Here is a 23133-nt window from a genome sequence, read left to right on the forward strand (position 1 = left end):
TCCTCCTGAAGTCCACGATCATCTCCACAGTTTTGAGGGTGTTCAGCTCCAAGTTGTTAAGACTGCACCAGACAGCCAGCTCTTTAACCTCCTGTCTGTAAGCAGACTCGTCTCCATCCTTGATGAGACCGATGACTGTAGTGTCATCTGCAAACTTCAGGAGCTTGACAGAGGGGTCTTTAGAGGTGCAGTCGTTGGTGTAGAGGGAGAAGAGCAGTGGGGAGAGGACGCAACCCTGAGGGGTGCCAGTGCTGGTGGTGCGGTTGTTGGATGTGAATTTACCAATTCTCACTAGCTGTTGCCTATCTGTCAGAAAGCTGGTGATCCATTGACAGATAGAGCTAGGGACAGAGAGCTGGGTTAGTTTGGTCTGGAGGAGTGTTGGGATGATGGTGTTGAAAGCGGAGCTAAAGTCCACAGACAGGATCCTCACATAAGTCCCTGTTTTGTCCAGATGTTGCAGGATGAAGTGCAGTCCCATATTGACTGCATCATCCACGGACCTGTTTGCTCGGTAAGCAAACTGCAGGGGGTCTAGTAAGGGTCCAGTAATGTCCTTCAGATAAGCTAACACCAACCTCTCAAATGTCTTCATGACCACAGACGTTAGGGCCACAGGTCTGTAGTCATTAAGTCCTGTTATCTTGGGTTTCTTTGGGATGGGGATGATGGTGGAGCGTTTGAAGCAGGCAGGGACTTCGCACAGCTCCAGTGATCTGTTGAAGATCTGTGAGAAGATGGGGGCCAGCTGGTCAGCGCAGGTATTCAGACAGGCTGGTGTCACACAGTCTGGGCCAGGTGCTTTTCTTCTCTTGTTCTTTCTGAAGACCTGGCGCACATCATCCTTACTGATCTGAAACGTAGGAGTGGGGGAGAGGGGGGTTGCAGGAGGTGTGAATGGTGTTTTTTCAAACCTGCAATAAAAATGTCTTTATTTAACAGACGCAAGGCAAATTCAGTTTACAAGATGAACTATAAAGTTGGTGCAGTGCAAAGCTGCACCAATCGTGCTATTTGGCCCAACTGTTCTAAGGCGATTTTATTATAAATTTACATTTATATTGACTAATTCATTTAGCAGAGATACGTCATATGTGATTGATAGCTATGAACTGTTTCATCAAAAGCAACTTATAAAGACACAAGTTTCTTGAAAATGTCTTTTAGTTGGCTAAGTAAGTTCTCCTAGCTCTCCAACAAAGACCCGATGTGCTGTGTTTGTCTGTGTGTAGCTTATGTAGTAACAGTCGGTTGCATCATCAATCGGCTCTCGAGTCTGGCTGGTTCTGAGAGCGTCTCTGGGGGCCGACCGTCGAGGGCCCCTCAGGAGGCCGTGAGGTGGTCCGCCTTTCCACACTGATGCAGGCTCATTGGCAGAAAACTGGTGTTCTAGCTTTTTAGCGTAGTTCCTCTTGGCCACTCTAATCTCCTTATTCAGTGTGTTTCTGGCCTGATTGTACAAGACTCTGTGCCCCCTTTTGTAGGCGTCCACTTTGGCCTGACGAAGATGACAAAGTTTTGCTGTAAACCATGGCTTCTCATTGTTAAATGTTAAATGAGTCCTGGTAGGGATGCACATGTCTTCACAGAAACTGATATATGATGTTACAGATTCCGTGAGCTCGTCCAGATCGTTGGTGGCAGCTTCAAAAACACTCCAGTCAGTTCATTTGAAACAGGCTTGTAATGCCTGCTCTGTTTCGTTGGTCCATCTCTTTACAGACTTTACTACAGGTTTAGCAGATTTAAGTTTATGCCTGTAAGTCGGTATAAGATGAACCAGGCAGTGGTCAGAGAGTCCTACAGCTGCTCTGGGGACCGAGCGATATGCATCCTTTATTGTGGAGTAAAAATGGTCCAGTATATTACTGTCTCTGGTGGGACATGTAACATGCTGTCTGTATGTTGGCAGTTCACGGGAAAGATTTGCTTTATTAAAGTCCCCGAGAATAATTAAAACAGAGTCCGGACGAAATCCGGTAGAAGATTGTGTGGTGTGTTCTGCCGAAATTAATTTAATTTAATTTAATTTAATAAAGCCATCCACCTGGTCCAAGACTTATAGACTACACTTACACAAATTACACAGTCCATTTCAGTGTCTGCTTCCTTTGTCGCACCGGCACACTCTCATCTTCGTAATTTTCATAATTCTTAAAAAGTCACTCATGTGGTGGACAAAGTTTTCAGTTCCTCTCTTCCTGTGTCTGTATCTGTAGCGAATCAGCTCATGGGGAAATATGAATAATTAATCATACACTTCTGTGAGTGCTTCTCTAATTTATCAATAAACTTCTTGCACTTGTTTAAAGAATAACCAAAACGGGTTTACTGTAAGTTAAAGATTAGAGAAGAGTCCATTTCTACTGTGCACTGTGTCTTTCCTATGGAAATTGTAGTGAGAGGGGTAATTCTCAACATGCCATTAGGTCGTAAATGTATCTGGTGTCAGGGTTGCCATGGTAACCAGGGGGGGCCTGGTGTCGTTGCAGACATCCTGGCATCCAGTTTATTGGGTGAGGGGACTGTGACGATTTGTTAATCTAATGAATAACTGATTTGTTAAATCAAATGAAAAATTGTGTGTTTGATTGGTCCAGACGCTACAGTATCCCTTTCTCTCCAATAGTGCCCTCTTTCCTCTCACCAATCTACGTGTCCACCACTCCAATTACTGCTGGTCTTCTGAAATTGATGACCGCAACGTCACCGCTGGCGGACACTCGACATGATGTTGTTGCTCGGCCCAAATAATAATAGAATACACAAGTGGGCAGCCAGGCGGATTTCCAATTAGCCTCCAACTGCCCTCGAGTGTGGAATCATGGTGAATTCTAATCCAGAAGATGAAGTGTAAAAGAGCTCCAAACTTTCTGACAGACTAATCCACCTTCTGGGGGAGTGAAAGGGCACGAATAGTGGTCTGTCTACATATTACAAACCTTTTAAGAGATCGCTTTTTACACTTGCACACCAAATACAAGGCAGAGTGAGCCAGCTGTACACCACAGCAGTGTTGAGTATTTTGATTTGTGAGGGAACATGTTTGTCATCTACTGACAGTTTTCCCCCGTCTCTTCATCAATCAAGCCATGGGTGTGGAGGAGAACAACAGAGTGTGATGTTGATTAAGACAGCTCCTCAAAGATAGGGAGAACAGAACGACAGAGGGCAGGGAAGTACAGAGGACATAGAAGAAGGTTATGTGAAACACAGAGTGGGACTGACTTGACTCTGGAAAGTACAAGCTCAACCATAGGCCTTAGACACCATATTGAATTTAACACCGATGAAAACAAGACTTTGAGGGATAGACTTACAGTCTATACAATGCCAAACACTGCATAAAAATACTAGATCGTATCATTTTTGGCAACATACAACTTTCAAAACTGTTTTATGGAGTTTTTGTCTAGTTTTTTTTTTTTACATAAAAAATACATAATTCTTAAAAGTACACTATAGTCTAATTAGATTCTTGAAAAATAAAGTAAAAAAATAATAAATTCAATAAAATACACGTAATTAAAAAAAAACGTAAAAAAAAAACTTTTAGACCCTAGTTGCAGAATTTGTCTTGTAGATTGGAAAAGACCACCGATACCAATTTATCTAATACTTTACTGTCAAAAGAATTTCAAAATGTTTATGACATGCTGCTTTAGTTTCCAGCTTGACAGTTTAATGATTGATGATTTGAGTTTAACTCCTATTATGTTCTTCTTTCTCCCTCTCTTTTGTTTTGATTAGTGCTGGGAAAAAAAAAGTGAAAACTGACAAATAGGATCAACAAAAATCTCTGTCACCCATTTCCCCAGTGACTGTCCGCAGCAGGCGAGCCACAGACAAAATAATTCACAAATTAATAATAATAATTTGTTACATTTATATAGCGCTTTTCTGGGTACTCAAAAGTGCTTTACATGGAAGGGGGGAATCTCCTCAAACACCACCAGTGTGCAGCATCCACCTGGATGATGCGACAGCAGCCATAGTGCGCCAGAACGCCCACCACACACCAGCTTAATGGTGGTGATGAAGCCAATCAGTAGATATGGGGATGGTTAGGGGCCATGATGGTCAGAGGCCAATAGGCGAATTTGGCCAGGATGCCAGGGTTACACCCTACTCTTTTTCCAAAGGACATCCTGGGATTTTTAATGACCACAGAGAGTCAGGACCTCGGTTTTAACGTCTCATCCGAAGGACGGTGCTTTTTACAGTATAGTGTCCCCGTCACTATACTGGGGCATTAGGACCCACACAGACCACAGCGTGAGCACCCCCTTCTGGCCTCACTAACACCTCTTCCAGCAGCAACCTAGTTTTGCCAGGAGGTCTCCCATCCAGGTACTGACCAGGCTCAACCCTGCTTAGCTTCAGTGGGCAACCAGTCTTGGGCTACAGGGTGATATGACTGCTTTTATAATACAAACATTAGGCCTTTAATTAGTCTGGGTGGGTCCTGAATAATTAATTAGTCTGTCTGCTACCACTTCGCCCCCTGTCTCAGATTGGCACAGGTATTAATTAGTTATAAATCATAACAGAGATGGATGCACTCTTGTCTCCTAACTAAACTATATGAAGAATGAAGCTCCTCTGATGAAGAATGGGTGCAGTTTGTCTTGTCAGACTGACAGACATACTGAACCGTATCCAGAGGGGTGAGAACTGAACAGGACCCCACACAAATTACCCTCACCAAAACCTTAGCTGGGCTAGTCAAAACATTCCAGCTAAATGCTACCATTGTTCAATATATATTTTACTACTCTCCACAAATAGGGACATCAAGCAGAATTGGCCAGACACGGCTCCTCGTGAAATAAGAGCCGCGGAGGAACCGCGGGCATCTCCTTGGCACGGAGGGTGATTAAAACATCCGGTATATAAAGATGTGGCCAATGAAATATCATCACCCTGCCTTAGAGAGAGAGAGAGTGTGTGTGTGTGTGTGTGTGTGTGTGTGAGAGAGAGAGAGAGAGAGAGAGAGAGAGTCCCTATTATTCTTTCTTTGTGTGTGTGTGTGTGTGTGTGTGTGTGTGTGTCTGTGTGAAAAGAGAGTAGCCGTTAAAAGCACAGAAGAGGAAAATGATCTATAAATCTAAAGCATTAACTCCTCTGGTACAGTATATGACTGAGCCCAGGATACATTTCTCATTCAAATGTTGATTAAATTGCATTAACTGACCACAGTGCTTAAATAATGTAATTCAACATAGAACATTCTGAATTTAATAAACTCTATGATTGAATGCAGGGAATTAATAAACTGAATTAAGTTCTGAGTTCCTATTTTCTACAGCAAAAACTGGTAGAAATGTACCTTACTTAAACATTCAATCTTTAAAAAAAAGTGATTATTTGGGGTGAACATAAGATTCCAAAATCCTTACTAACGTACAAAAACACAAGCAATAAATCTCGATATAATATAAAAAAGAACTTTTATTACTGTGCACACTGCTTTGTTTTATTACTGTGAATTACTGTGCATGTTTTGCACTTTCCAAACAAGACTGTTGAATCATTCTGCAAGTTACAAATTTACATCAGAAGGTGGCAACAATTATTGTCTTAATTATAGGGTTAATTACAGAACCATTCATTTAGCTGATTCATTCAAAATCATTGATACATTCAAGAACAAAACAAATGACTGCCTTTGAGTGACTCACTGAATCATTTACTTAACTAGTTTGTTTAAAAGAACTGATTCATTCAGGAATGTCTGTGACACTTTATAATAAGATTCCATTCAATTAACATTACTTATTGCTTTAGCTAACACTAACTAACAATGAGAAATAAATTTGTTACTGTATTTATTAATATGTGTTAAAAAATTAGTTAATAAAAATACAACCGTTCATTGTTAGTTCATGTTAGGTCAGGCCTATTAAATAATATTAACAATATTGTTTTTTTAATGTTTTTTTTTTTAATGTAAATTAATGTAGCTAACTAATGTTAGCAAGTGCATTTGGAAAATGGTTGCTAATATATTGTACTCACTGGGCACTCGGTTGATAGCCCGAAGAGGTCGAAGTACTCTGACCGTTCGGACCGCAGAGAAACTAACATTCTGCAGGTTGAGAGAGTATTCCAGCATCCTGTAAACATACACAAATAAAAAGAGTTTCAACTTTCAATAAAGCAAGATATTTGAATGTATGCAAATACTAATGAAGACGCATTACCCCCCATTTGCAGTGCAATCTGTTAATTAATCCACATTTTGGATTTTATTGGAATTTTTAATATCACCTGAAAGCAAAAACTGATCTGATTTTTAAACTAATGAATATTCTCCATATGTATCACTTACTATGGCAACAAAGCGTAAAAGGCCAGCAATATTTTCAAATAAACACTGACAGCCCAGACACATTAGTGGCGTGTTTTCAGCCGAACTGCCAACGCTATACTGTAGATCAATCGAAAGTTATCAGGATTCATCAAACAATTACACTGAATCGTTTTCAATCAGGTCAAAGAGAGGTGGAAGGAAGGTTAATGTAGAGCTTTCGCAAACAAACACATCCACAGCTGCTCCGCACATGTGAACTTCGGAGTGAGGCACATGAAAGAATCGCATGTTTTTGTAGAAAATAAACAAAGTGTGTGTCTCTAAGTGCCTGTGAGCTTGCAACCGTGTAATTGCAAACCCAATAGCCATTTCTGGCCATACAACAACTTAAAAAACTTAGAATTACAGTACGTATCAAGTTAATACACAAAGCTGATGTCGATAAGCATATGCACGTTAATGAGGGTTCTCACGGTCACATGGCCAGCTTAGATTAAAGCTGCGTGATCTGGGGTGTTTCTCCATTCTTTCAAATATGGATCGAGTGAAGTCGGTGACGTGCAAACAGTGCGAGCCCCATTAGCCAAGCAGGGCAGTGAGGAAATGTGTTCTGACTTTGTTGCTCCTGAAATGTGCAGAACAGCTTTGAAGGCACTGATTGGGCTTGATGGAAACCAGCTGGCAACTGGACTGCAAAAATAATAACAGTGGTGACTAAGACTAAAATTTTAAGGAATGGGAACGAAGAAAACACGAAAATACCGAAAGGGGAACACAGGAAGTGGATATGGAGAAAGGAGAGAAAGCCGTCGACTCTAAGGACAAAACACCTGTAAAGAAGGAGAGAGACAGGACATGCTTGAGGACACTCCGCAAAAATGTCCCCAGGGACGTAGGATGCGTCCAAACAAGGTGTAAATGTGATATCGTCAACAGCTTCTTACTTCTATCGTACACACGTATGAATCACTAAGATGGCCGCTCGCAAACACATAAACAAAAAGTGAAGTGTCAGACCCGGGCATTTGTCCAGTCAGCACCTAGACCTCACTTCTGTTATCTGTTTGTGTTTGGAACGGCCGTGGTGAAGGATGACACACCTTCCCAGAATCTCTCAGTTTCTTGAAAACATGGTCACACAATCAACAACAGCTCCACGCTGCGTATACAATGCCAGTTGTGAGGTCACTATAATAGGAAAAGTAAAAGCGAGCCAAGGGTCTCAGATTCAAAACAACTGTGGCCTTCTACATCCATAAGAAATCCACTCAAATCGATCTCCGGCTGCAAGAGAGAGAGAGCTAGCGTGCTGTTGAGTCTTGTTTGAACAGCTCTACAACAGACTATTGAAAGGACTGAAAGACATTTAAATTCCTGCAGCATTAGAAATACCAGCTCTTCTGGGATATGCTCCATTTCATACATTATGAACCAGGGTTGCTCTGTATGATCAATGCAAGATTTGTTGGTTTACGTAAAAAGGTTGCAACAGAGTACATGCGGTATTTCAGATGCTTTATTCTTCCTTTTCTCTCTCTCTCTCTGTCTAGTCCCTTGTGGTCTTCAAAGCAGCCGTCCTGGCCGCAGTTCAGTCAGAGCTTGGTGTCTTCCACCACCTGGCAGGTTAATGAGGCGAGTTTCAGAGGAGGTTTACTTCCGAACAATCAGCTCTCCATTAAGATAGAGAAGGAAGATACCCCTAACAACACACGCACGCATACTCTGTCCTCACTTTCCCTCTCAGTCTGTCCACATGAATTAAATTATTTGTCTTATTTATGGTATCTCGTTTTAGACCAACTACAAATGACAAAGGGAGACTAGTACAGTTATCATAATGCTAGCAACACAAGTTTTGTTCACTGTAGTTATTGTTAGAACACATCAAAATGCTTGTCCCTTCTTTGAATTTGCTTTACTATTGCTAATCAGAGGTAGGTTTTATTATGGTAAGAACATTAGCCGCTATAGAACATTTCCACTATTGGGCCAAACGGTTCTCTTTGCTTAACCGTTCCATTCCGTGCCGATCCGGGCCAGTCAGCACGGATCCGGTTTCATTTTCCACTGTGGTGCTGATAACGGAGCTCTTTGGAATGTAATACAAATGCGTCAGTCATTGCCTAGTTAACGCAAGTGTAATGTAAACAGCGATATGGATGATGATCAGATATTTCTGTTTTTGGGACTCATTTTTTATCTGATATTTACTTCATTAAATAACAGAAAAAGGACACAAATCTTGACACGAAAAATAAAATAAACGGTAGGCGACGATGGGTATAATATCAATAAGTGCAAATGTTTCCTCCACCGACCAAACTGTCTCAGACATTTTTTCTTTTTTATATTGAACGTAGCGTAGCGTTTTGATCAAATAGCGCGCTTCCGCTTAGCCAGCTATGGAGAAACTGATAGCCAGGCAACAGAGTGGCGATGTCACGCACACGCACTCTACCAGCACGGGCGAGAATTCCGTGCCAAGAACTGTTTGTAATCGTGCTGCGCCGTACCAGGCTAACGTGGAAATGCAACTGGAACCGTACCTGACAGTTCTTAGAACCGTTCGGCCCAATAGTGGAAAAGCGGCTGTTATGTTTTCATAGAAGAGAAATTCCTGGAAGTTTCCTTAATCAGGAAACATAATCATGCAGAATGTGTGTAAATCATCTGTAAAACATCCTTAATGGAGATCGTCACATTCATCTTTTCAGGTATATTTTATGTATTTATGAATGATTTAAACTACTTTTCAAAAGTTTGGCGCAAGAAATTTTTTTAAAGAAATTATTACGATAATTAAACAAGGATACATTAAATTGATAAAAAATGAGAATATATAACGATATTTTTAATGTTACGTAAACTAAAATGCAACAGTTTCCACAAAAATATTAAGCATCAAAACGGTTTTCAACTGTGAAAATAAATAAATAATGTTTTTAATCAGCAAATCAGCATATTAGAATGATTTATGAATGATCATGTGAAACTGAAGACTGGAGTAATGAATGCTGAATATTCAGCTTTGCCATCACATAAATAAATTACATTTTAAAATGTATTAAATTCGAAAACTGACATTTTAAATTGTAATAAAAATATAATGTTTATTTTTTTTACTTTATTTTGGTCAAATAAATGTAGCCTTGGTGAGCATAAGAGACTTCTTTCGAAAATATTAAAAACATTTAAAAGGTAGCATATATAGAAATGCTTTCTGCTTCGTTTTAGCTACATCCGCTAAAAGCTATTTTCCTAAACTTTCAGGAGAACTCAGGAGAACAAATTGCCTCAGAGCTAACAGGTGTGGACTAAAAGCTACAAAACTTCCATTTTGATTTCATGGGGCCTGTCTAGTTGTCTCAGCTCACAAACAGAGACCAACAGAAAGATTCAAACAATATTTATCTTCAGTTGTATATTTCTGTCTTGTACTTTTCTATTTATTTCTCTCTCAACAAGCTCTCAGAGACAGTTGCCGTCAGGGGTGCTCTTCTATTTTTATGGGATGGGACAGATTGATTTACTGTGGTCGGAACAGGATAATGTGCCCCTAGCCTCGAATTCAGAACAGCAAAAAGACAAGTTCCTTTCTGTTTCTCAAATAAGTGTTCTTCAAAACAATACCTCAACACCTAAGCCAAGCAAGAGCCTTCCAATTCAAAGAGAAAGAATGTCTGAGAGAGCATAGCAGCACTACTCTTCCCACCATTTTAATGAGGAATAAAGCCATGTTTTGTTCTTTCCTCTCTGTCTTTCCCCTTGACACTGCATACAGTATACTATGTCAACACTGACCCATTCTGGGGCCCTGTGGTCGCTTTACAGAATAATAATCATAATGTAAGCTAATGCAGACGTATAACTCGAGTGGATGAAGAGGAAATGAGATTTGCTCTGTGTGCCTCAGCTAAAAAGCGTTCCTCTGATGGGTCGAAAATAAATGAATGAAGAGGACCTGTAACTGGCTTTTTCTTGGGGAAACGTTTGATAACCTTTGTTCGTAATGCTTTGTCCTTGTCTCGTCCTATTGACAAGGTCTGGGTCTGAACATAATGTGCATCAGCAGCGGGTCTGGAAACAGCCGAAGCAGCATCATTAAATCAGAAGCAGAGGTGGACATTTGGTTTCTCCTCTCCCTCATGAGGACAGTGGTTTGATTAAGAACTGAAACAGCAGATGACAACAGTGAGATTTGTTTGAACAAAATTAGTTTTTTTCCAAACAGAGCGTGAGTGACGAAGGCCATTATACGAAGCCTGAATATTTCATTAAAGTTACCAAATCAAATGAGAACCTAAAGGAATAATTCACCCAAAATTCTGTCATTATTTACTCACCTTCAGGTTGTTTCAAAACTGTATGACTTTCTTTCTTGCATGGAACACAAAAGGAGGCTATTGACGAAGTCTACTGACCCATACACTCAATAAAGGTTCAAAAGTGTTTTTTTTCACAGTATTGCAATTTAAGAACCATTTTGGGTTCAAACCTTTCAGTGAACAGTTTTTAAAAGAACATAGTTTTTAAAAACCATGAATGCAAATAAAGAACCTTTAACTGAAGAGTGTACAAATATGGTATATGGTGACATTCAAGTGTCAAAAAATCTGCAAAAGCAACGTTAAAGCATCATGAAAATCACGCAGACTTAATCAACAGAAGTGAGTAAATGATTTTTCGGTGTACTATTGCTTATTTCAAAGCTGTTATTTCACCAACTCTCCTAACAAAACAGTTAGTAAAAGCAAATATTTTGCCATCCTTCTCTTTCCCTTTAGGTTAGTAAATGAATTTCAGCTTAATGGATGTGCGGAAGCTCTCAGCCATCTGCTCGTATCTGTGAATGACTGCGTTATCAGTTCCAGGCATCTCCATATACAAATTTGAGATGAAGAACTCCTAAGATGAAAGCGCTGGATGCTGTCCAGTGTCATCAACAGCCTCCTGGCCAAATGGCATTCCTGAAGATTCTTAAACCTCAGCACGGAATCCTCATTCAGGCCTGAAGAGTCTCTATTAGCACTGGCGATGTGGGTCATGACCTGATCAGGAGCTTTTACTGTGATTCAATCTAGAGCAGACCTGTCTCTAAACTCTGTTCTCAGATGTTAGCTAGAATATAAATAAAAAAGTAAACTTCATCAGCTGTTGTAGATGGTTTTGAGCAGTGGGCTTATGAAAGCGTCTTCTGCATGTTCTGGTGACAGTCACACAAAAGACAGCAACTGTCAGCTTTTTTGACAAGAACGATGACAATTACGTTGACAGGTTGTGCTAGCCTTAGAACTATTCACTTGACCAGAAACTGACAGCTGTCTACATGAAACAGAATACATGTCAGGTCAAACGACCCAGAAGGAAAGTAAATTATCAGCATTTTCTCACCAAGACATTCATGTGAAAAGGCCATCACGGGATAGATAAAATTATTCTTACTATAAAAGTGAAGAAAATCTTCAAATAACTGTAAGGGTTTTTTGAATAGTGGAGTATTATGTCAGTCAATCCTGGCTCTCAGGGTCAGCTTGCTGGGTTTAAAATGAGTGGTGAGTGTGTACCAGAAAAAAGAAAGCGAGTCTTTCTAAACTAAAAACCTGAAATGCTTCCAGGAAGACAGTCAGAGCCTTCACTCCCTTTTACCAGCCAACTTCCAGGCAAAAAGCCAACAATACTGGGGAAGGGGAAGGAAAAAGGGAAGGGGAAAGAAGATGAGGAAGATGAAGAGATAAAAAAGAGAAGAAAGGGATGTACTATATATGTGGATATAAGATGAATATAAAAGTGGAAGAGGAAAACCATAAGAAGTAATTATGGATGTGGAAAAAATAAAAAAAATGTGAAAGAGAAGAATATGTGGAAGTGGATCAGAAGAAGAGGCTTTAGAATTAGTGGAATGAGGAAGAGGAAGGAAAAGAGAGAAGATTAAGACATCTGGCCATTATGGTGAAGCTTCCAGACTAATCATACATCATATCCCAGATGAGTTATATAACATTCAGCATATCATTACAGGGACTGGTGAAAAATAATAGTGTAAAAACACCAGGTATTCCAGTAAAATAAATATTTAATCAAAAATAAAAGACAAAATTTGTCTTGTATCTGTTTCCTGTCTAGGCCAAAGTTGGCATGAAAATGCATGAGAGAACAATGCCTGAAATAATAACATATTGGTTCCTTGTCAAAGTATGCAACATTTGGTAGAGCATTATGGAAAAACTCGTAAAACTCACTTCCATCAAGGTTATGGCAAAGTATGCTAGAAGAAATTCTAGAAATGCCTTATACCCAATCTCTCGTTAAAAATCGTAAAAGCTTTTCTGTCTCATAGAGCATTTAAAAAGCCTCAAAACAATCCCTGAAGACACTGTCACAATCCCTGTAGAAGCCCCGTGGATTTGGAAAGTTTTGTGTATTTAACTCGGTGTGTGTGAAGACTCTGCGGATAGGAAAAGGGCAGACTAATTTAAAAGTGATTCAGCAGAAGTTGCCAAACCGCTGCGGGTGTCTGAAACTGATACCTTGTCTTGGTGGGGTGTATTAGGGTCTGCATTCTCTAAGGGTTTGCTTTGAAAGATTGAGAAGAGAGAAAGCTCGCCTCAATGTCTCTGCAGATGAGACACACAAAGACATACGATCCACAGCACAGCAGCCAAGATCTTTCAACTTCTATAAGCTCTCTGGCTCACCTCAGATAGAAAAGAACAGAAGATTCAGCAAAACAATGTCTGAGTGAAGGGGGTTTTAGAAACCGAACCATCAAGTTGAACCACCAACACCAATTTATTCACATAGTAAGCAGGCTAAAGTGAGTTTTAGACTTGTGATTTACTGCATCAGAATGTTCTCCAAAAGGAAAAAAGACACTAAATGTTAACCTTTAAACTGAAACAAATGGCACATATAAACCATGCCTCCAAGTTCTCAGGTTTATAATGAATTACACTTTTTTATGTTACTTGGCCTGCCAATTTTTTACCAAAGCCCCAAAAATAAATGAATCTTAGTACTAACAAACAAAATCCGTGGTTCTGCCATGATTTTTGGACAGGGTACTATATTGGACACTGGACAAGTAACACAGCTTTTTGGACATGTCACTATAGTACTGCCATTGATTTTTGGACATATACCACAGTATTCTTGGAAGTAATTTGGAGTATCATGAGAATACCATTTCAGAATTATGGTATATATCAAAAACCATGGTACCTGATACCACTACTATACCATGGTCCAGATTCTTCAGAAGGTACCACAACTGATCAAATTGCTGAGAATGTGTAAGATGATATAGACTGTCATGAATTACTGAAGGTTTTGGTGGTAAGCGTTTCATCTGGAGAAGTATCAAAAACCCGAGGGGAAACTAGTTTACGCCAACAGTGGAAAAAGCCAGCAGTCTGTCACTCGTGTATGGTTATCCTGTGCACACACTTTGGATGATGTCTCCAGAAAGTGCTTCAATACGCCCCAAATGCTGAGATGATTTCCATCTCAACAAATAATCCTATGAGATTACCAACATAACACATGAGGTTAGGTCAGAGGTAGTAAATCTGGCAATAAAGCCCATGCTGCCACTAAGTCATGATTGACAAGCTTCATGGAATAGGAATGGGAGTCCTTGTGTTTCTTGGAAAGCAAACATCACATAACAAACCACAAATCTTTTATTCACTAAGCAGCTTGTCTTTTCTGACCTTTCATGGCTTTCTCAAAAAGTTGTAGATCTATATTAGTGATACACATTTTCTTTACTATATTTCCCAGGGCACACATTTACACAACTAACTGTCTGTATTTAATACCAGTCTCTTTGTTTTATGGTGTTTACAAACCCATGTTCATTGATTATTGGTTCACACTAAAGTGCCTCACACAACAGCGTGCCCTATTTAGAAGACTTGAGACACACACATACACATAAACGTAGAATCTGGCAGTGATAAAGATTATTTTGACTCTCACACAGATGCACTGAAGAATTACGTATTTGCAGCTAACCATGTGTGATGTGACCGATTCAGAAGCACAGGCTGATAACAGACAGAACTAGCTGTATCCCAATTCTGTCGTTATTTACTTACCCACATGTTCCCTAGTGACAAATAAATATACTAAAATGTATTTGAAATACATTTATTTTACGCCAAGTATACTACAAATACATTTACATATTTATGTACTTAATAAAAATACCCTGCAATTGTACTTTTAGTACTGGCATACTTAAAATCTGCTAAATTGGAACAACTAATTTTGTACAGACTGTACAGTACTTTAATTGTGCAGAAGTAGTGCTGAAGTCCAACTAAAGATAACATAAGTATATTTGATTGTGCTAAAGTGGAGCTATTGCAAGTATACTTCAGGTACACTTTAAATATCTTGCATTTAAAGACCAATATTATTCAAAAATCATGCAATTCTCATCAATAGTGACATTAAAACACATAAACTTAATATTATGAAATGGCAATTGTGTACAAGTAGTACTCCGAAAAAAATTTTATTATATTTTTTTTATATCATTAAATCTCAAGCGATATGTCAGGAAATATGTTAATAGATTTGACCTATACTTAGTATGAAATAAATGTAATTTAAATCTATTATTTTTTACTAGGGTTGACATGTTGCTCCAATCTGATATGCTGTTATTTCTACTGGGTAACACGAAAGAATAATATTTTAAAGGATTTTCATGTAGTTCTTTAATTTCAATAGTGACCATGTCTTTTAAGCTACACACACACACAAAACAAAAGTACACTACTGTTGGTACTGGAGTTGGTAAAATATTTAATGTTAAAGTCTTTTATGCCCACCTTGCTGTATTAATTTGATTCAATTCAATTCAAGTTTATTTGTATAGCGCTTTTCACGATACAAACTGTTGCAAAGCAGCTTTGCAGAAAATTAAAGTTTCTACATTATATTTACATTTGATCAAAAATACTGTAAAGACAGTTGTGAATTATTGCAATTATATTGTGAAATATTATAATTTAAAATGCAATTTTGGATTTGAACACTTTGTAGCATTTGGAGTCTTTGATGGACAGAAATTTCAATGAGTAACATTAAAGTAACAAAAAAAAAAGGTTATTGACTCCAAACTTTTGAATGGTAGTGTTTTATATGTAGTTTGTTTTTGTAACATTTGGCAGAACATTAAAGGTCAATATGAGGTGCATAAATTCACACTTATTAAAAAAAAAAAAAAGTTTTAGTAAAGTAATTTCAGGACTCACCCAGCCAACACAATGAAGAAGTCTAGCCGATTCCAGGTGTCTCCAAGGTAACATTTTTTCCCAAAGATGCCCAGTGCAACCATCTTGATTACCATCTCCATGGCAAAAAAAGCAAAGATGAAATCATCAAAGTCCTGAGGGGAGAGAGAAATATCCGAAGGGTTAGCAAAATCTTAAAATGCTGCACTGGCCAAATCAGTTTGCAAAAATGTTCTTATTTTGATCAGGAGATACAACTCGCACTAAATTAAGGACAACTTATAAATAAAGAAATAAGCCATCCAAAGGCATATGCAGATGAATATTAAATTTCCACTTTGATGTCACAGCATAGTGAGCGAGTGTGTGTGTGTGTGTGTGTGTGTGTGTGTGTGTGTGTGTGTCAGTGGGGGCTCGTCGAGGGGGGGAGGGGAGGCACAGCTTCCCCATAATTTTGAGGTGAAAATGGGAGGAGGACGATTTAATGTTAATAAAATTCACAATTCATTTCAGTTCATATCTCAGAATGTGTATTTTTTGTTTGTAATTTCACAGCTGTAATAGGTAGGGGGAGGCCGGGGGAGAGATGAGCTCTCGTGCCTCCGTTGGTAAAAAAAATTAGCCAATCACCATCGAGCGAGTGTTCACAGCGCTGAGGAGTGTTGAGAAAAGAAACCTCGTAGGGGAGGCTAGCCTCCCTTCTGATATCAACCAATCATCACATAGATCTACATATACAGGGAAATGATCTGCAATATGGAGTTTTAATGAATATACATAAAAATACAGCATTAAGAAGTAAACAAAGCATTTTTGCTTTAAAAAACGTGAGATGCGGGCAGTGGAATGAAGGGGGGAAAAAACGCTTTGAGACATGTTTTTAAAAGTTTCCAAAAGCACTTCTGAATGCAACAGTCGAAGATGTCAGTCTAGTGAATGTTTACATAGAAAAACAATGAAAAAGTAGCACAGTGGAATGGAAAAAATGTGTCGTGTGTGAACGGGCCCCTCAGTCTGTGTTAGTAAATTAAGTTTGTGCTAATAACCATAAAGTCAGAAGGACAATTCTGACAGACTGTGAAAATGTCATTCTCTCTAAAACTCCTCTGTAAAGCTAAAAATGAACAAGACTATACTAATCAAATTGGCGATTTTCAAAACATATATTACATAAGGCAATTATGAGAAACACAGTGTCAATTTACTGAATATTCACTTTATTGTTGGTGAATAATGACTTGTTGATTAGAACTACATGCATGGAAGGACAATCTGCTAGACTGGTGACCTATTCAGACCTCCTTTAATTTCATTTCAACAATAGAGGGTGCATTTCTGGACCTTATGAACTAAATTGCTTTATTAAACGTGCATTTTCCTCAGGCAGATGCAAGTAAAGAACATCGGCGGCCAGATGAACTCAGAGACCATCGTTTCCTCAAGGTCGACTGTCAGTGAAAGACACCTGGGCATTCTCAGCCAGCGAGGACATTAGTCAAAGCTCTTAAGTGAGGGATTCCCTCCAGCCAAAGCACTTGCACTCTGACAATGTAGGGAATGTTAATTAAGCCGCAGTGGAGAGCATTTACTGTCGCGTTGGACATTATTCAGAGCCAAGTGCTAATGTATTACCTCAACCCTGATCTGCTTGTATTGTATATAGTGGACATTTGGGTTATAGAGCACTACAGTACTTGCCAATTCAAAAAGTAATGGTAACACACAACACATCCATAAATAATGCTGTCAGAATGAGGACGAGGGGAGAATCTGCGAGCTTTCATTTTGCATTAATGGTTTAGGGAATAGACTGTCTGTTCAGACAGAGATAGATCTCCTAAGACCATGCCCTAATGTTCTCTAATTATCTGCCTTAATGTGAACATATGGTGAACACAAAAAAACAAAACAATAATAATTTCCCTATAAATAATACAAAAATCTGCATACTGAAATCTCACTTTGAAAAAAGGGTTCTGCCCTGTACATTAACACTGCTCAACATAAGGATGGTTTCTGCTAGACCAGTCACTATTTTTGGCAGCATATGAAAAAAGGTATCATATACATTTGTCACATACCAATTCTCAATATTAACTAGTCGCTTATTAGCATGCCTATTATTAACATATTGGCGGCTTATAAAGCACATATTCTGCATGACCATACTCGACATCCCTAATCCTACCCAATACCTAAACTTAACAATAACCTTATTACTTACTAACTATATACAAGCATCAAATTAGGAGTTCATTGAGGCAAAAGTCGTAGTTAATGGTTTGTTAATAGCGAGAACTGGACCTTAAAATGAAGTGTGACCAAAATTGAATAATTCATATTTTAATCATTTGTATTCTAATAATAATTCAATATATTGAAAGTACTTTAAATAATGTTTTTACATGTGTTTTTCATCAAATGTTTTCTTAAATAATTGAATCAATTTATCTATTTACAGTAATAGATTAAAACAAATGTGTTTATGTATTTCTAAAATAAATTTAAAAATAAATAAATAATAAAACATAATAATAATAAATACATTTTAATGTGTTTTTTTCATTAAATGTATGTAATTACAAATAATTACTAGATTTAAAATTTACAGTAACAGCTTATAGCTATACGCGATGGCAGCTATAAATGCATAAACACACTTTTATCTAAGCCAGCTAAATAATGTTATCATAGTGGCCTTAGTATTTTGGCAGTGTAAGAAAAAATGAAATACAAAACAATAATAAAAAAAAAATTATCTAAATGTAATAAAACATTTGTATAAAAAATTTATAATAATTACATTTAATCAAATTAAATAAACTAGTATAATTTGCAACAGTACATAATCGAATAATAAGTAAATAAATACAGTACATAAGACAAGATCAACAAATGTAACATTTAGTGATAACATTTACTGGACTGATAAGGCAAAAGACAGTCCACCAACTGGCCCGATTGTTGGTCCCTGCATTATTGACCGATCTTGACCCTAATATTTCAAGAGAGATGGATGTATCTTATAAGTATAAGAACAGCAGCTACGCTAATTATGTCTCTATTTGTTTCTCTGTTTTTGCCACGGGATTGACATCCTGTGGTAACTAGGATGTACACAAGCTTCAGTCTGGATCCAGAACACCTGAGAAGAGATGATGCCAACCCCTCAGAGGACCTCAGATGATGCCAACCCTGAAACAACATACAGAACTACCATATTTTGCTATAAGTTTGATTGCATCATATGATAATTGCTGTTAATAGTGTTCATCGTCTGTTTGATTACGTCTTTAATTGATTTTTCTGTACATTTCTGCCATATGTACATTAACTGACAGTCACCACTGATAAGCTACCACTAAATATTGTAGAAACTTAATTTGCTGTAAAGTTGCTTTGCAACGATTTGTATCGTGAAAACCGCTATACAAATAAACTTGAATTGAATTGAAAAGTATCGTACAAGTATGAAAAACCAGCAACTGTCAAATTACTCTTTTATATATACTGTACATATATATTTTGTTCACAGTCCATGTAGAGCTTCTGGCTCACACAGCTGTGTGCGTGTGAGTATAAATCTCTACGGGCCTTTCTACGGTTCAACAGCTCCCTCCAAAGATAAACGACGCAGAGAAGGGGAACCCCTCGACAAAACACTCTCAGAGTCTCCACACAGCCAGAAAGCAGAGCTCAGGGGTTAAATAATTCTCTACAGTGCTTTCCTCCCTCTCCCTTTCTCTCTCTCACACACACACACCCTACACACACTATATGAATATCTTCCTCTTTATACTTCCCTGTGTCTCATCTCCTTTGTTTCAGAGAGCCTCTTCCCATATTCCACCTCCCCTCCTTTTTCTCACCACATCTCATCCACCCATTTCTATTTAATACATGTCATCTTTCTCTTTCATATTTCTGGGGAAGCATTCAAAAATAGCTCGGTGAAAGAGTCCGTCTCATCCGCGCATGTGGAAGCGAGGGTGTTTGCGATAGTGCGGTGATCTTTTGGCACTGAATAAATCTTCTCATGGTGTCCTCTTTGTTGTACAAATAGCTGATTGGTGTATTGTCTGCGCTGTGAGTAGGTTATTCTAGTGCAACTGATGGCCTTTCCTCTGAGAAAACAATTCTTTAAATCCAGAACTTCTTCAGACCATCTGTCCACCCCCACAAATGCACACACTCACACACAAAGAGAGGAGGAAGCTGCAACACACAATCACTGAGGATAAACAAAAATATCTTCTGTCTTCTTCTTACTAATTCATCTAATTCATGTGTGCGCAGAGCGGTTGCTATGCCGATGACATCATGGAGTCTAGAAGGAAAGTGAAGAGACGTGTACAATGCAGCAGGAAAACACCAATCATCACACTACCATGAATCAACACAATAATGCACATTTAGTCTCTGATATTTGTCCTACATTGACATCTGTTGATGAAATATGCTGCCTTCACTAAACATTTAAAGAGATGGTTTACCCTAAAATGAAAATTCTGTCATCATTTGCTTACCCTCATGTCATTCCAAGTCTGTATGATTTTTTTTCTTCCGTCAAACACAAAATAAAATGTTCATGCTGCAATTTTGTATACAATGAAATTAAATGGTGACCACAAGCTTTAAAGGCCAAATAACAATAAAAAGCACCATGAATGTATTATAAAAGTAATTAATTATGATTCATCCACATTAAACAAAAAGCATTCAGAAACATATCAAACGTACTTTCCCCATGTAGCTCCCCTTGTACATGAGTATATTCAAATTTGCCTAATTTTAATTGGTTAGAAGACCAAGACACATGACAAGCAATGACGTTTGGCATACCTGAACTTAAAGGAGTAGTTCACCCAAAAATGAAAATTGTGCTATTATTTAGTCACCCTCATGTCGTTCCAAACCTGTATAAGTTGCTTTCTCATGTTGAACACAAAAGTTTGAAGAATCAAACAGCTGTTGGTCCCCACTGACTTCCATAGTAGGGAAAGAAATACTTGATTACCAGCATTCTTCAAAATATCCTCTTTTATGTTCAACATAAAGAAACTCATACAGGTTTGGAACGACATGAGGGTGAGTAAATGATGACAATTTTATTTTATTTTTGAATGAACTATCCCTTTAAATATTAAATCTAATGTGAGAAGTTTTGACGCGCCATATTTGAATATGCACAAACGAGATATACATTGAAAGAGCAGATTAGCGTTGGTTAATGGTTTAAATTGTTCAATTCCTCATAAGGCTAAAGGACACCTTGGACGACATCAACTGTCGAGAACTATAAGCTTTTAATAACGACAATGAAACAGTGGAACAATATAATTGGAATCATTTTCAGAACAAATTTTTACAGCTGATGAGTGATAAAAACATTGACAGCCAATCAGAATCCATCCAACTTTAAAGAGCTCAAGCATTTAAAGTGGCAGACAACATAACTGCAGCATACGCTAATAATACACAGAATGTTATAGTGCGTTGAATATAATTATTGCTAGTTATCTTTAGAGTTATTCTTGGTGTGAACAGCACACCAACAACAGACGACAGATGACAACACTGTCAAAACGACCCCCGTTCACATGGATGACCACCATTTTCACAAATGTTGCTTTTTGTAGTTTACACAGACGATATCTGTATAGTTTTCAAAATCTTGCACTTTGAATCCCGTTTTAAACGTTTGCATTTTCAGGCCCCCAAAACACTGTTGTTGTGTAAATAAACAGCAAAAATGCATACGTTTTTGGTTTTTAGTTGAAAACTGTGTAGTGTAAATGACCTTCACAATACTTTGGAAACAGCTCATACCTTGAAAAGATCAGATTTATGGGGCTTTTTATCCTTCATGGAGCTTGACAGCCCCTGGTCACCATTTAGTTGTAAGCAAAAGAGCAGCCTAAACATTTGTCAAATCTCCATGGAGGAAATAGCCATACACTGAATATGAGGGTAAATGTTGACGATTGCAAATGTTCGATGATTTCGGTAACAGTTTAGAATAGGGAACGCATATTCACTATTACTAAGAGTTTTCCCTGAACAAACTTCTAATTTGCTGCTTATTAATAGTTAGTAAGGTAACTGTTAAGTTTAGGAATGGGGTTGTATTAAGGGATCTAAAATATGGTCATGCAGAATAAGGCATGTGCTTTAAGTACTAATAAACAGCTAATATGCTAGCAATATCCATGCTAATAAGCAACTATAGTGAGAATTGGTCCTTAAAATAAAATGCTACCATGATTTCTACATATTTTGTCCATAAGGCACATTTGACTTACATATACTACGTGACAAAGAAACTACACACTAAAGCTTTCTTCTTTTTTTGCACTCATTGCATCATGCCACTGGTAAGCAATAAACCACAATTGTCATTATTTGAATTACTCCAAGGCAAATGGGATTCCCGGCAAAACAGCTGACAAAAAGAACAACATATGCTCACTTTACCTGGAGAGAATGTTAAGGAAACCAAGCCAGAACAGATCATACTGTACTGTACAAGAGTTACGTAGTTCAAACCATGCATAAGAATCTCGTCATCCACACAAACACACTTATAGGGAGCAATAAAAAGGGAGAGAAAAATAAAGATAAAGCAAAAGAATAACAGCCAATTCAATCAGTACTGTTAAACTCACAGTGAGCTCCGTTTACATCACAGTACTTGACGCTTGACTCTCCTCTTAAATATGATACTACTCCTTTTCTGCCCCAGAAACCACTTATCTACACCCTCTACTCAACTAAAGCTTGCATAATAACACACACATGCGCATCCTAATGCTGGAATTCGGTATACTTAAAGGATTAGTTCACCTACAAATGAAAAATTTGGCATTATTTACTCATACTCATGTCATACGACTTTTTCTATTGTGAAACACAAAATACATTTTAAAGACTGTTTTTGTCCATGCAATAAAAGCCAATGGGGTCCAAAACAACACTGGACTAAATTCACTATAATTGGAAGAAGACGACGTTTTCTTTTGTGTTTTACAGAGGAAAGTCATGTGTTTAGAATGATATGTAATGACAGAAAAAAAAATTCCAAAAGAAATGAGGAATGCCTGCAGAGGAAAAAAAGGAAAGAGGAAAGCGCTGAAGAAATAAATGATAATGTGTTGTGTGGGCAGAAGAGAATGGGCACAGAGAGAAAGAGAGAGACGGCAGGCATGCTCCACAGCTTTATTGTATTTCCCTGAATTCAATTATTCCACCAAAGGCGTTCTTTCGGAGCTCATGCAGAGGGTTAACCTGAGTCACGTCAGCTATGGAGCCCAGGCGTGTCTCCCTGACAGTGATAGGAGCTGATTGTATGTCTTTGTAAATTTCCTGATGACCAGGTTTGCAATCTTATTTCTGGCAAAGCACACTAATTTCCATATGGCAAGAGGGAGAGTGATTTGATAGAGCAGTTGGAGAAGATAATCGCTGTAAATTCTCAGATCTCAGAGATGAAACGGCCCAGGCCATTTATTTCAGATGAGAAGCAGGGAGGGGAATGCACAAAAACTGGGGTTTAGCTGTGCTACGGGTTTATTTCAGAAA

The 23133-nt window shown here is 38.2% G+C and overlaps 1 protein-coding gene across 1 annotated transcript in view; it reads right to left on the reverse strand.

Annotated features, from left to right (window-relative positions):
• LOC107754113 (voltage-dependent T-type calcium channel subunit alpha-1G-like) overlaps positions 1-23133 on the reverse strand; it is a 227200-nt gene that overhangs the window by 107912 nt on the left and 96155 nt on the right. Inside the window, exons 3-4 of the mRNA XM_016570435.1 lie at positions 15577-15710; positions 6019-6116 (exon numbers count right to left, since the gene is read on the reverse strand). Of these exons, the coding sequence (XP_016425921.1) occupies positions 6019-6116; positions 15577-15710 (232 nt within the window). The remainder of the gene's footprint in view (positions 1-6018; positions 6117-15576; positions 15711-23133) is intronic.

The sequence above is a fragment of the Sinocyclocheilus rhinocerous genome, unplaced genomic scaffold (genome assembly GCF_001515625.1).
Source record: "Sinocyclocheilus rhinocerous isolate Xijiao unplaced genomic scaffold, SAMN03320098_v1.1 scaffold502, whole genome shotgun sequence".
Classification (NCBI taxonomy): domain Eukaryota; kingdom Metazoa; phylum Chordata; class Actinopteri; order Cypriniformes; family Cyprinidae; genus Sinocyclocheilus; species Sinocyclocheilus rhinocerous.